Source organism: Arvicanthis niloticus, chromosome 2 (genome assembly GCF_011762505.2).
Source record: "Arvicanthis niloticus isolate mArvNil1 chromosome 2, mArvNil1.pat.X, whole genome shotgun sequence".
In the NCBI taxonomy this organism is placed as follows: Eukaryota; Metazoa; Chordata; class Mammalia; order Rodentia; family Muridae; genus Arvicanthis; species Arvicanthis niloticus.
In genome coordinates, this window is record NC_047659.1 from 21,830,884 (window position 1) to 21,846,087 (window position 15,204).

The window sequence follows — 15,204 nt, forward strand, 5'->3', positions numbered from 1 at the left end:
TAACATACCAATAGGCCAAGGTTTTCCTGTATTTTCCTTTTATGATGCAATATCTTATGTGAACGTGCTAGAAACTATCCATATGTAGAATAACATTTCACTCTGTAGGTCAAACATTAGGCCAATACATGTCATGCGACCATGATTACAACAGACAACAATTAGGAATGGAGAGAAGAGAAGGGTGGAGGGATAAAAAGAAATGGACAAAATGAGAACAAAGAGAAGACAACAATTCACAAATGCCTAATTATTTTATCTTTCCAAACAAGGGCAGTCACACACACACACACACACACACACACACACACACACACACACGTTCATTTCTGTTCCACTTTGCTTCTTGCATGCCTTGGGAATAATGGTAACTATGCCATGTTTGCCATGGGTTTTTTTTTTCATTGTTTTTGCTTTAATGAAACATATTTGATGTCAATTGTCTCGGCACTTTATGATTAAAAATTAGGGATCAACCTTTTGAACATTGCTCTATGTGAGGTCACAGAAACTTGTCTCCTCTGTGGAGAAGGGGTATTCAGCAGTCGTGTGGTATTCACTTCCTTATTGTCTCCCTTCTCAGTTCTTCGATGTGCTAATGTAAAATATGCTGTTTTGTTTTTAGGCCTAGACGTTGATGGAATATATCGAGTTAGTGGCAATCTTGCAACAATACAGAAGTTAAGATTTATCGTCAACCAAGGTAAGTAGTTTTTTCCTTCAGACATTTTTCAGGAGTTACATCTTCAGCAGCACACAGACTGCTGTACACCATGATCAGACAGCAGTAAATGATTTGGGGGTGGGGATGAGAAAGTGCAGAAATTAAGAAATTACAAAGTTTTCATTAGATAAAAAAAAATCAATTATCATTTTACCTGGAGATACATAGAATAGAAAGTAAAATAAATGTAAAATAAATAATGAGTAGAATAAACAAAGTAAAAAATAGAAAAGAGAAGAATAAAAGAAAGAAAAACAGTGAAGCTTTGAAAACCTGTAGCTAACATATGATGAGTACTTGATATATGTTAATGAAGGAAACAAAACAATGGAAACCATGTGTTTTTTTTTTTAAAAAAAAAAAAAAACCTGAAAGATATGTATGTTATTAAAGAAATATAAACCAAAAAATAAGTAACCTGTTCAGTGGTAATATAATAGCACTTCATTTTGGAGGACGTTGTAGTATGCTTTTATGTAAATGAATGGATTCTTACCATCTGATACAGCCTCTCTACACCGCCTGTTATTCCCATACAAAACTCTGCACACAGCTACTTACAACTTTATTCCTAATTGGCAAAGCTTGAATATAGGGTCAGATATAGCTTGAGCATTAGAAAGCCACCTAGCATGCACAATGTACCCTGGGTTCAATCCCCAAAAAAGGATGGATAAAAACTTGAGGGTAACAAAATATCTCTCAGTAGGTGAATGAATTTAAAACGTAATTCTATATAAAGAAATATTACTGTGATAAATGGAAACCACTTATTAAGTCATGAATAGAATTGGGGGAACCTTAAATGTACAATGCTGAATGGATGAGTCCTTCCCCCCCCAAAAAAAAACATACAGAAAACTATACAGTATTCTAGGAAAACTATACAGATAGTGAAAGATTAGTGCTAACAAGGAATTTGAGAAAGAAGAAAAGATTAGTGAATTTAAGAGCAGTTTAAGAATTTGTGTGGCATAAGCATTGCCCATATATGCTATTAGATAATTACCAAAACCATAAAAAATACAACACACAGAGTGAAGGCTAACATAGACAATGGCTGCAGTCAAACATAATATATCAACACTGCCTCAGCAGTTATGACAGTGTTACTTCACTCGGCTGTGTGAGAAAGTTCATGGTAATTGTGCGCACTGCTCAACTTTTCCAAGAGGCTGAAGCTACTCTTAGAAAGTATATTAGTGAAGAAATAAAATAAAAAAATTGAGAAAAAAAAAGTAAGGGACCTAAATGATCTTAGGATGGTGTCTAAATAGTTTATACATCTCATAACCAGACAAATAGGGCATAGGCCAGCTGTCCCTAAGATGCTTTGTCCTTGACATCTCACGTAAACAGTATCTGCTTATGTGTCTTTCTTCTTTCCTTCTTCTCATCCTTCCTTTCTTCCTTCCTTCCTTCCTTCCTTCCTTCCTTCCTTCCTTCCTTCCTTCCTTCCTTCTTCTCATCCTTCCTTCCTTCCTTTTTCTCTTTCTTTCCTTCTTTTTAAAATTAGTGGGACAGAGGGGAGTGCTTTGGAAAACTTTGTGGGAACAGAATAGAATCAAACAGGGCTAGAGAGACACGTTGACAGTTACACTCACTTCCTGCTCTTGTAGAGGACCCAGATTCGGTTTCCAACATCCACATCAGGAGGGTCACAACTGCTTGTGACTTTAGTTTCCAGGAATCCAACACCCTCCTCTGGTATTTCTGGGTATCAACAAACACATGGTACACATACTTACAGTTGAACACCCACACAAGTATAAGATACAAAAATAAAAATTAAAAAATACTTTAAAGAATAAAATTAAGTGACATATGTGATATTCTTTGAGCAATGTGACAGATTCATGTTGGTTTTCCTCCAAATTAAAAATAGTTAGTGGTGTCTTCAGAAAAACGTAAAATTTTCCGAGATGTTGGTTTCATAGCTTGCTTCTAGGTAGTACCAGGTCCTCTGGTTCTCCTTTACTCTGTTTTTGTTTACAGTCGTGTCTTTTGTTTCCACGGTGCTAGACATTGAACTCTGGTTCCCACATGTTCACATGTGCTGGAGCACTGAGCTATACACTGCAGTCCTCAGGCTGTCCTCAAACATTTGCATGCTGCTGATTTGCAGTGTTTTTACTTATTCTTTTTACCTTCAATGCCCTCCTATCTTTTCTTCCTCATTCTGTACACCCAAGTTTTCTGGAAAATGGCCATTGTTTTTTCTTATTTTTCAGGGCCCAAATTATAAGTATCTTCCTTCTGGAAGCCTTCTGTGTTCTCCTCTGTGTTCTCCACGTACTCAGAAGTTTAATTTATAATAGTATATTTGTATTTATCATTCACCATCAAAAATCCCATGTATGTTAAGGCCCACTAATTTAATACTGATATTTTTTAGAGAGAATGTAATCAAATGTGAGACAGGCACTTTATACCAAGAAACATTAAAGCCTGCAAGACTCAGGCTCAAACACCAGGATAAAGGGGTTAAAACGCCTCCTTCTTCCACAAATCTCTATGAGGGGTTGGATTTGAATCTTTCTTGCTTTTGCAAAAATGATAAGTCTATTGTTTTTAATTGTGAGCTTATATATAGGTATGTAAATGTGAGTGCTTGTGCCCATTGAAAACAAGGCATTGGATCTTACTGGAGCTGGAGTTTAGAGGCAGTTATGAGCCACCCAATATAGACGCTGGAAATTGGACTTTGATCTGGACCAATTTTCAGCCTATTTGGCTATTGTTCTATTTAATTAACCAGTGCTATTTATGTTAATAACTGTGAAACAAGCATGTATGTGTTTGCATACCTGTGTATGTTTGTACCTCTCTCTCTCTCTCTCTCTCTCTCTCTCTCCCTCTCCCTCTCCCTCTCCCTCTCTGTGTGTGTGTGTGTGTGTATGTGTCTGTCTGTGTGTGTGTGTTTGTGTGTGTGTGTTTGTGTGTGTGTGTGTGTGTGTGTAAGAGATAGTGTGTATATGTACATGTCTGAATGCTGTAATTAGAGAAATTAAAAGTGATAAGCATTAAACTGTTAATAAGTTCAGGTGGCACTTAACTGTGTTAACTAGTTTTTTTTTTTTTTTTAGCTAGCTGCCCCATAATTTTTATTTCAGAAAATCTTTAAGGGCTCTGCTTATTGACTAATTTAACTAGGCAAAGGACAGAACTAAACTTTATATCACTTCTTCATATTGGTCCCAACTGGCCTAAGCAACAGTGTCTCTTCTGTGGGTAAAAATTGGATGCAACAGCCCAGCCTCGTTTTTATTCTGTTTATAAGCAGCTAAAATAATTCTTGTAAGATAGCTCATGCTGAAACCATATCCTTATTGGGATTCTAGACAGCTGGGCAACACATTTCTCCTACAAAGAAGAAATCTCAAAACAGAAGCCATGTTAGAAACAAACACTAGCTGCATTTCCTGCCTTAAAAAAATTATGCTCAGCAGTTTGAAAAAGGAAAAAAAAAACAATCTGCAATGAAAATATGAAATCTATCCATCTCATCTTTTACAATCCAAACTTCAGCTTCCTCGGAGATTTTGTAACTGCTCATGTTTCCATGAATGTTGACATTGTAAAGCTGGGCAGAGGCCTGAGTTGGTATCTGGTAGTATAAATTGTCAGCAAACAGTCTTCCTGTTTTACAGCATGGTGAGGATTCTACAGTCAATACAAATGATGCTACACTGGGACCTTTGATACTGTTGACTCTGAGGCTTTTTGGCTTATGTGATGAGAAGTCAGAGAGATGAGCACTGGTTAAAAGCACTTGTTGCTCTTAAAGAGGACCTATATTCAATCTCTAGCACCCATGGCTCAAAACTATCCAGGGAATCCAATACCCTCTTATGGCATCTGTGATACTACATCACACATACATAAATGGAGGCAAAACAATAGATAGATAGATGATAGATAGATAGATAGATAGATAGATAGATAGATAGATAGATAGATCCCTCTTCAAAATTTGATGATGAGAGTATTATTTGAATTAATTCTCTATATTGGTCCAACAATCTCGTCACTAACACCATATCTCATTCACCATCCTAGCCAGGGTTCTACCAATGCTGCTAACAGAGAAGAGAATTGGTATATGCAACTTGGAGTGAGACTTGCATGTTCTCTTTTGTGCACATGACTGTGTGATGACGTAAAATACCATGAACATAATTCAGAGTTATGTTCATATCATACATTCATTTTGTAATTTAATATGGGACATAAATGAATTTGGTACATGTTCCTTTTATTAGCATCTTTTATCTCCTCTGTGTTTAACTTACATTATGCTTCTTTTTTTAAAAAGTTCTAAATATATGTTTTTTAAAAAAATTGAATAAGCCTTACCCACTATTAGACTACATAAATGAAAACTGATTTTGGAGATTTTCAAGAACAGTTGAATTGCAATTTCTGTGTTTCGCTGACTTTCTTGAATGCCATAATCATCAGCAATTCTAAATACACCAGTTGAATGATTCAATTTGTTTTGGTTTTCTGTTTGACTCACTAAACCAGAAAGAATTAGATACCCTTATTATACTTCCAGATCAGATGACACACAAGTTAAATTCAAAGTGATCACTTTTGAAAAACATTTCCTAATTAAAATTAGTAATGCTGATAATAATTTTATTGTATAGGTAGCTGCTATTTTCACAATTTAATATGTCAGGCCATCCACTGAATTCCCTGCATATATAATTTAATTTAATCTTTTCTTCAACCTCATAGTGCATACAGGTGCAATTATTAAGCTTGTTATTTTCAGAGGCTCAGTTGTTAAAAAAAAAAAAAAAATACCCCAAGGATAACAAAGCTAGAGAGCTAAGACTAGATCTCAGATGTCTCTGATTTGAGTCTGTGCTATTAAACACAGCCAAGAAGCTACATTTCCTGTGCATTAACTATTGTATCCTTTCTATAAAAACAGAAGTGTCTTTCATGCTTTGCATACATTTGTACATCTCTGTTTTTACTCTTTCTCAGCATTGGTTATTTGTACTACTATTCAATTTGACTAAACCTATTTACGAGTGGGGATGTTTTGGAAAACATCACAGGAATGAAGACTCCTAGCATCTCCAATCTCTGTAGGGCTTATGATTCTATGCCTGGATCAAGAAACTCTTTGCAACCTCACAGAGAGGCATTACAGATTCGTGACTTACTAGGCTATTGGTGCATTAGTGAGTAGTGTTCTGCTTTGTTTGTTGAATTTGGTGACAGCTTCCAGTGACATTTTTGCTGATGCAACTCTTCTGGTCTATATGGGCATCCCCAAAGAAAACTGGTGCATGACCTTAGATGTCAACCTGTCATCAGCCTGTGTCATTGTGTTGATTCTTCTGCATGATCTGTGACCTCCTGATGGTTTTCCAGCATGGGTGCACATATGTGCAAAGTAGGCTTCAGCACAGAGGATGCTCTGTGATGGTCTTAAGGACTTCTGACAGTGAGCCTTGGAAATCCCACCAGACTTCCCCACATCAGCACTCAGTTTCAGCTGCCATCTAGACGTATTGCCCCAAAGCCAACCTAGCTTTGACTTTCTTTTGTATTACTTAGATGTCTTCTGGGTTCACTCTGCATATAAGAAACAAGAGAGATTGTTGCCCTTTGTGTAAAATAACACATATGAAGCTTCCCAAATCCCTGAGTCAATGGGATAACTATAAAGCTCCATAGAAAGAGGTGACTGGGTATTTTCAGGACCAGTGCTTTTTGACAGAGTAAAAGGTTACCCCTCAAGTGTTCACCTGGAATTGGAGGGAATAACTTTTTACCAGGATGTTAGAATTGATTTCCACAGTTAGAAATGCAGGTAAGAGATGCCATATTCACATTTTCATTACTGATGAACAAAATATATACATTACACAAATCCACATGGCCAAGCATCTTCTATATTCATGCATATACATGAGTGTTGGTTGTTTTTCGTTGTCAAGGATTTTTTTCTTTTTTCTTTTATTCTTTTCCTTTTTTTGAAGTCTTGAACTTTTCCTATATTAATTCACAAATATTTATTGTCACAAGAAGACATATTGGATGTTTGCAAGTGGTGGCTTTAAAATTACTAATAATAGGTAAACCAGATGAGAAATGTCCTCTAGAAAAGACAGTTCTGCATTAGCAATTATAGCTAAGTTAGTTTTCTACAGCATACACCTTAAAGCAATGCCCAAGTTTCAACAGCTGTTCCTCCGTGTTGCGTATATTTGTAGCATAAAAATCAAATAAAGGAGAGGAAACGTGGGGACGGATGTGGATAATTGGCAGTTTCATCTGGAAATAAGCAACTGGATGAAACAAAAAGGGATTTTAAAGAGGATTTCAAAATTTCTAGTTGTGTTCTTATAAAATAGTTCTTGTGTTACATCCATTCATTTTTCTATTAAGTGACTTTACATGGATCTCGTGTTATTTTTAAGATGAGTATTTCCTTAACCCTCCTTCATCTTCATTGCCAAGCACAGCATTAGCAAAGCAAACAGTGTTACTTGCTATCATAATGTGTAAGGTGGGTTTTGTTGGTTGGTTTGTTTGTTTGTTTATTCTGTTGTTTTGTAGAGATTTTGGTGGTGGGGGTGAGTGAATGTGGGGTGGGGTGGGAGTGTGGGTATAGCTTTGTTAAGTGCACTGTTTTGGCCTCATGTGATCAGATTATATTTTAACAATGATTTATTTTTTCCCTTAAAACTGGAATATCACTTGATCATAAAACAAACAAACTTTTAAATCATTCAGGGCTTTAAAAACTTCCCTAGATCTGACTTTTTTTTTTTCTTCATATATGTTGAATCCAAGAGCTCAAAGGCTATTGATGATGAAACTCATATCGCTTTGTAGCTGCTTGAGAAAGCACATTGGCAGCAGAAAGTATTCCCAAGAAAGAGACCAAAACAATAAACTCTTCATATTTCTGAACACAGAAGCCAAAACAATAAACTGCAGTTTCTGGTTTTTTGCAATTTACCATGTATTCCAATCACAATCTTAGGTGATTGTGTCCTTTCAGTTTTTAAGGTATAAAACTTCTGGCCACTAAACTTAAAGCAAAATTATATCCTTACTATGGGTTACATTATCTTATATAATTTACTACAAAACAGATAATAAAAACTGACCTAAAGCGATAATTGAAGCGATTAAAGACTGAAACAATCAAGTGAGAAAGGTACACGAGATAATAATCCAAGGATCTTTCTTCTTGTCTTAATTCTGAGCCCTTCTGTACGTCTTTGAGGATCTCTTTGAATTTCAGACTCTTTATTTTCACAATGGGGATAATAACAAAAAATATGAGCAAACTAAAAACTGAGTCGGTCAACCGATAATTACTATTTACTTAATTATAATGACAAGAAGTTAGATAAAATGAGAATTAGTTTTATTACTAATACTATTTTATAAATATTAATAATCAAATGTGCTTCAGTCATCTGCATGATAGAATTTTCTTTGATGATAATTAGATTACTTTTCTAGAAGAAGAAATCAAATACAAGAAAATTGTAGAGATGCTTGGTATTGAAGTTTTATCTCATTACAAGACAAATTCATGGGGTTCAGAACACCTGGGCATAAAAGAGAAACTTAATTTTCTTCTACCAATGAGTTTGTGTTACAGGGAGTTGGTGGAACCTGTGGAAAGTTTACAACATAATTCAGTTCAGGTTTTCCATGTACATTGGCTACTGCATCCAGATATTAAATCAGAGTTAAGTAACTGCCAATCTTCAAGAGCCCTCTAGGAGAATTATGAACATCATTATCATCACCATCATCATCATCACAAACCATCACCACCATGACAATTAGTAAACAGCTCTTAAAAGCTTGCTAGAAAAACAGAGCAAGCGTCCTCCCACTCTCATCGCATTGCACAGCATTCTTTCTCTCCATTCTGACTTCAAGCAGAAACGTTCTGCTGTCTGACAAAGATCACTGCCAGATCAGCTGCTTAAACGAATACAAATTGATTACCTCCCACTTTCCGTGGGTCAGAAGTCTGGGCACAGTTTCACTGAGTGCTCTGCAGTCAAGGTGTCAGCCAGGAGTAGATTCTCATCTGGCAGCTTGCCTGTGGACCGGTTCACACAGTCCCTGGCAAGACTGAGTTTCTGGTGGCTCGTTGGACTGAAGGCCTCAGTTTATCAGAGGCTTCTAGCCCGAGGCTGCATAGACCAATGGGCCAATCCCAAAATGGTATCTTGTGTCATCAAAGAAGCATGGAAGAGGAAGATTAGTAGTAAGACAGAAACTAGAAGCTTGAGTGTTGTAACCATAAACTGCATGTCCCAACTCTTTTGCCACATCCTGTTGGCTAGGGGAAAAGAACAGTTCCTACCTCTGCCCTGGGGGGAAGTAGACAAAAAAGTCATGATTCCCCAGGAAAGGAAAATAACTGTGTGGAGTTTTGCCTTTGAGTTTCTGCTAGAATAATCAAGTGATGGAATTTTCCCAAAATAAAGATTTGGGAGTCATTCATAGACACTCCCATTTAAACTCAGGTTAGTACTATAAATACCTATTTAGAAAGGATAGAGCTCATAGCTATGTCTGGGAAGGTCCACCACACATCTGGCTGACTTCACTTTTGCTTTCCAGAGAAATACACCTTATCTAGCCATAAGATATACACTATTTGAAATGTAGGAGAAGCAGAAATAGATCAACTACTTTTTTGCTAACCCGTTTTCTATATCATGGACCCTTTCTCTTGGATTGTTGAATGCAGTATAACTTATAAATTGAATCATTACATAAACTAAAGATGCTATGAAGATAGTGTATATGCTGCCACTATAATTAAAATCACTGACAGTTTTCATTATTCCAGTTCTTTTCCAATATTGTAGATTCTGAAATAAATGAAAGGGGAAGGTATCTTGCCTGGTGGTTCTCTATCACAACTAACAATTGAACGATATTAAAAAACATTATCAGAATTAGTTCACTGCCAAAGATAGCCCACCTTTAATTGAGAATCTACTAGATTGCAGGTTCTCAAAGGTAAACTCTCATTGTTCTCTAACACTCATTATTCACATGAGAAAACTATATGTCAGAAGCTTAAAGAACCTTACTAAGGTTACAGTCTATATACAACAAGGACTGCAAATGATGCATTTAAAACTTATTGCAAAACACACATTATCAGATTGCTGTATTCACTTGATCATCATAGACCCAAAGCTATTTTCTTCTTTTGAACATCAAACATTCAGAACTTATTTTTTATCATTATAATGTTTTTCCCTGGTATCTAGCTAATAAGATCCCTTCTAAGGGAAAACACTACTTGAAATGTTGCAGTAAACAGTCTCTGTCTACCTGTAAGTTCATCAGAGGTAAAAATCTCAATTCATCTCCATATGCTAAGTACAGGAAGGTTCCTGTTGTTTTGCCTTGACTACATAAATTTTCTTCCCACAAAAGAATGATTTGTTCATCCAAACAAACTTTACATCACATGATTATCAGGTGATCTCATTGGTTCCATTTCTTATATTTTTCCACACAAAAAAAGTCTTAAGTATCTTCTGCTTCTGTTTTCCCCCCAGACGTCTTTAATATTGCATAATTATTACATGAATTTAAAAGAAAGATATAAATTAATATTGAAGAACCCCATATTTTTCAGTCCTCTATGTCACTAACACAAACCTTAAAGAGAGATAATGGACTGTCCATCAACGCTGCATGCCATAAATGATCGAACATATCTGAAGTAAAGCCTTGGCTTGTCATACTGTATTAGTCCGGGTACTATAGAGTCACAGAACTTATGGAATGTCTCTATATATTAAGGGAATTTATTGGAATGACTTACAGTCTGCAGTCCAAACTAGCCCAACTGGGAATGGGAAGTCCAAGATTCTAGTAGTTGCTCAGGCCGAGAAGGTTAATTGTTTTAGCTGGTCTTCTATATAAACTGGAATCCTGAAGAAGTAGATTCCAAAAGATGTGCTCTCAAGTAAGTGCAAGCAAGCAAAGAAGAACCAACGCTTTCCTTTTCCATTATCCTTTTGTAGGGCTCCAGCAGTAGGTATGGCCCAAATTAAAGGTGTGTTCTTTTCTTGGAACTTGTTCTGTCCCAGGCTAGCCCTGAACTCAGAGATCTGCTTCCCTCCCTCTCCGGGTATTAAAGATGTATCCCACCTTGCCTGGATCTAAGCTTTTCATGGTCACCATGCCTCAAGATCCAAATCAAAAGCATGTTTCTTCCAGCCTCAAGATCTAGATCATAAGTGTGTCCTCCATTTCTGAATTGTAGTTTATGGCTGATGCAGTCAAGTTGACAACCAGGAATAGCCATCACATATATTGACCTCCCCAAATGCTGGAAATGATGAGTTAGTTAACTAATCAGCAACTAAGTTGAGTTGGATTTCTTCTGTTAACTAATCCTGCCACTTTTGGCTTTGAATGTCTTGCTTTTGTTTTCACACAGGAAATCCTGTTGTTAGTAGTCACAGCATTAATGATGAGAATGTATTTACACGTGACTCTCTTCAAGGTACCCATATACTTGAGTAACATTTCCTAACAAATGTGTTTTATAGAAAAACATTCTCTCCTCTCCAAAGCTCTTTCAGAAATGAAAACTAACAGTTGCAGGGTCACTGAAGAGCAGCAGCAGCAGTAGTAGTAATAGTTGTTGTTGTTGTTCATGCATAATTTTAATATTTTCCAAAGTTTGCAAGATACAGGGCTCCAAAAAAAAATAAGAAAAAAAGAATAGGAGCTAAGGTCTGAACAACATAGAGTTACACTTATAACACAAAGCTCATTCTCTTTTATACTCTCCTAAATAGATTTATGTGAAACTAAGAAGTGGGGTCCCTGAAATTGGATGCTTCTATTTTCCCCTTTGACACGTACTTAAGAAGTTCCTGTTAACACAAGCTCGCTTTTTCATCCTCATACCACCTGCATCCAGTTTTATTTTTTCTTTCCCCCTCCCTTTTTGCTTACCCTCTGCTCCACATTAGCATAAACAGATCCCGCCCCCCATCCTGGCAACAGTCTGTTCAAAGTGTTCAAGGTGATTATCTTGGCTAGAACTATCAACTTGACACAACCTACAATCCTCTGGGAAGAGACTCTTAAGTTGAGGAATTACTTAGATCAACTTAGCCTGAGAGCAAGATCGTAGGTGTTTATCTTAGTTGTTATTGATATAGGAGGATCGGAACACTATGGGTATCACCATTCCCTAGACAGGTGGTACTAAACTGTATATGAAAGCTTCTGAAGCATAAGCCTACCTTCTACCCAGTGAGCCACACCTTCTGTGGTCCCTGCACTTCTTTGGTTATGAAGTCAGTTCTTGGTATGAGGTAATGCTGCATGAGAGCATATGTAGATTAGTCTTCAAGTGCCGGCCTTGATTTCTCTCAATTGATTGTGACCTGAAATTTTAAAGCCAAATAAACGCTTTGGGCTCTAAAGCTGCTTTTTGTCAGGGTGTTTGTTCAGCAACAGGACTGAGACGAGAACAATAATCCTCTTCCAGAATGAATAAAATAGATCATGTCCTATCCTGTTTCTGGGAAGCATATAGTCAGGGACCTCACGGGATAAGGTCCATGGTGAAAATTTTAGGTTGCCATGAAAGCTATTTTTGGGAGATAAAATTAACTCATTTCAAATCACAGCACTTTTGTAGGTATCTTTGCTGAAATTTTTGTTTCTGGCCCTTAAACTATATCTGTCTCTTGTGTGTCTATTGACTCTTGCTTCTAGATGAATACAGCTCATTTGGAATCTATATCTAAGTGAGATTTCTGCGAGCATTGCTCTTCCTGCTAATGTAGTCATCTAAAAACTCCCTGCATCTTAAAACCTTTACATGCAACAAACTATATTCAAAAGGCTAAAGGTCAGAGAGAAGCGTTAGGGCACTTCAAATGCAGTGGGACTTGCCTGCCTAGATGAGTTTGTACCTGCAAATGATGTAGACAGGATATATATAACTTCTAGATATCATTTATTGGTTTCTCCCCTTATATCACACTGTGTTTGTGGCAGAAACAATGGTCAAATATTTGTCATTTGGATAGGTTGACAAAGGGCTGGCCACAATGCAATTGCTTGCCCAAAGAGTCTGCCACTGCTGCTGATGAACTTTTCTAATGTTAATTTTCATGCTTACTCCAACAGAAAGATGCCTTAAAGCAAAACTTCTCCTTCCTTATCTGCTAAGAGCAATGCGTTCCTATCCTTTACAGAACGGTTGAAGTGCATTTTTAAATGGTTTAAAGTTTCAAGGACTTTTCTCCTTTGTTTATTCTTCTAGGAAAAAGGAATTTATAAAATCACATTTCCTAATGGTCCCTCTGCTAGATAATGGAAGTATCCCAAATATGTCCCACTGTAGGAAAATCAAAAATAACACGAAACTCCAAATATGTTAGCCTATTGAGAATATTTATTAACTAAATAATTTAATAATGAAGAAAATGCCTACTTGATTAATTGTTACAGAGTAAAAATTACAATAAAACTGTCTTGATCAGTGCTTTGCAGAAGCGCCATTACTGTCTGTGCGGTTGTTTAACAAGGATTTAATTGGAAAGATAAGTGAATGCACATTTAAAAGTATTGTTAATTTGCTTTATAATCACCCCATCCTTCACAGTATTGACAGCACAAGGCACAAACCCCTTTCTGTTTAACAAGTATTATTTTCCATATGTGCACAATAAATTCTGAAACAGTAATTGGAAATTTTATGAGTTCGAACATACCTAGTGCAGTGGGTTTAGAGGTACACTCTCTTTATAAAAGGTAATCCAGTTTTAATTCTTGGAGATAAGTGATAAATCCTTATCATCTGCACCCCATCCCGAGTAGATAGAAATCTACTTCACTCATTTCAAAGAAAAAGAAAAAAACTTCATTCTAATACTTTTTTGTCTAAGAGAATTAAGATTCAGATGAGAAGGAAATCAGATTATTTTTAGTAAGTGGTTATATTACATATTTCTGTCTTCAAAATGCTTGTGAGCATGGGAGAATCTAACCATAGAGCTTTATAAACTATGGCTGCCCCCAAAACACCTGAATCTGAAAGTGGCTGCATTTAAGCCTATTGAAGAACACAAGAAAGCAGTCAAGATCATCTGATTGCAGCACCTCTGCAGTCACACATAAGAACAGAGGCTCATCCTCCTGAGAATCTAATCAACACTGCTTACAAGCAATTCCTGAGCTCTCTTAGATAGAAGGATTCAGCCAAGGAATTCAAAATGCCTGGATCCAACCACACCTTAGAAGCTGGTTATTTTCCTCACCAAGTAGAGAGAAAACGTGGAAACTTCTAAGGTGTTGCACGACTGACTGCTCGTGTATCCAGATCCTCAGGAGTTCTTTCAAAAGAGAAAGAAGGCAAGTGGGAGGCTGGTTCTGAAAATGGTGAGCAGTAATGAAAGCTCTGCTCGCATTGCTGTCTCCCCAGCTCTTCCTACTATGATGTGTGTCAGTGGCCTTTTTATTTCATGTCAAGAACCTAAGAGTATGAAAAAATATACGAAAGATGCCCAATAAGGCCCTTAACTGTGTCTACATCTCGTTAGAACTGACAGAAATTCTTGTCTTTAAATTTTTGTTGTTGTTGTGGTTGTGATCATTTCTTTTTATTTCTGTAGCTAGGAATCATTTCCACTCTCAAAGCTTAGAAATTCTTTTGAATACATTTTCTTAGAATACTTTTCTTTACAAATGTCTTGCTCTCTGGATAAAACAACTGTATTTTGAAATTGATTATGCCTATGAGATTTGCCAATAAATGAGGATATCCAACCACAAGTATATACCAATCCACAAGTCACAAGACCCCATCTCCATTTCTACACGTGACTCACAGATTTTGACTTCTTTAGTCAGAATCCTCACATGCTGAGTTTTCTTTCTCTCCCTGAGTGTGCATATACTTTAGTATGGTGAAAAACCGTATGATGTACATGTACAACTGTCATTTAAATATGACTTTTATTTCTTCTTGAAACGTCTCCGTTGAGCTGTGGTTTTTTTACAACCATTCGTCTTGAGTGGAAACGGGTTTGGGAACAAGAGCTTCCCATGTCTGTTCCAGCTAAACACAGCAGAGACTGGTCACTAACGAAGTGTCCAGCAGTCCTCTAATTAACTGAAATAAAGAAAAAACATGTAATGTTTGCTGAGAGAAGCAGGATGCTGAGAAGGGGGAGACTATAGGTTTCTGTGCGTTCTTGTATATGAGGGAGCCACGGGGTGCAGGAAAGAGATGACGCTTTTTATGCTCCGGTAGGGGGAGCTTTCTTTTCCCTACTGTACGAGCAGCATGGTGCATGTGTTTAAATATGCCATCCTGAAATGCAGACTTTTCGTTTTCATTTTGCAAGTGGGAAATTTCACTATGTGATGGGCACATTACTCTTCTTAGCGACACATTTTGTGCAAACTCATTTGGGAAAGAATAG

The 15,204-nt window shown here is 36.8% G+C and overlaps 1 protein-coding gene across 1 annotated transcript in view; it reads left to right on the forward strand.

Moving 5' to 3' along the window:
• Window positions 1–15,204, forward strand: part of Arhgap15 (Rho GTPase activating protein 15) — a 585,234-nt gene that overhangs the window by 396,235 nt on the left and 173,795 nt on the right. Inside the window, exon 11 of the mRNA XM_034495451.2 lies at window positions 626–703. Coding sequence (XP_034351342.1) covers window positions 626–703 — 78 coding nt within the window. The remainder of the gene's footprint in view (window positions 1–625; window positions 704–15,204) is intronic.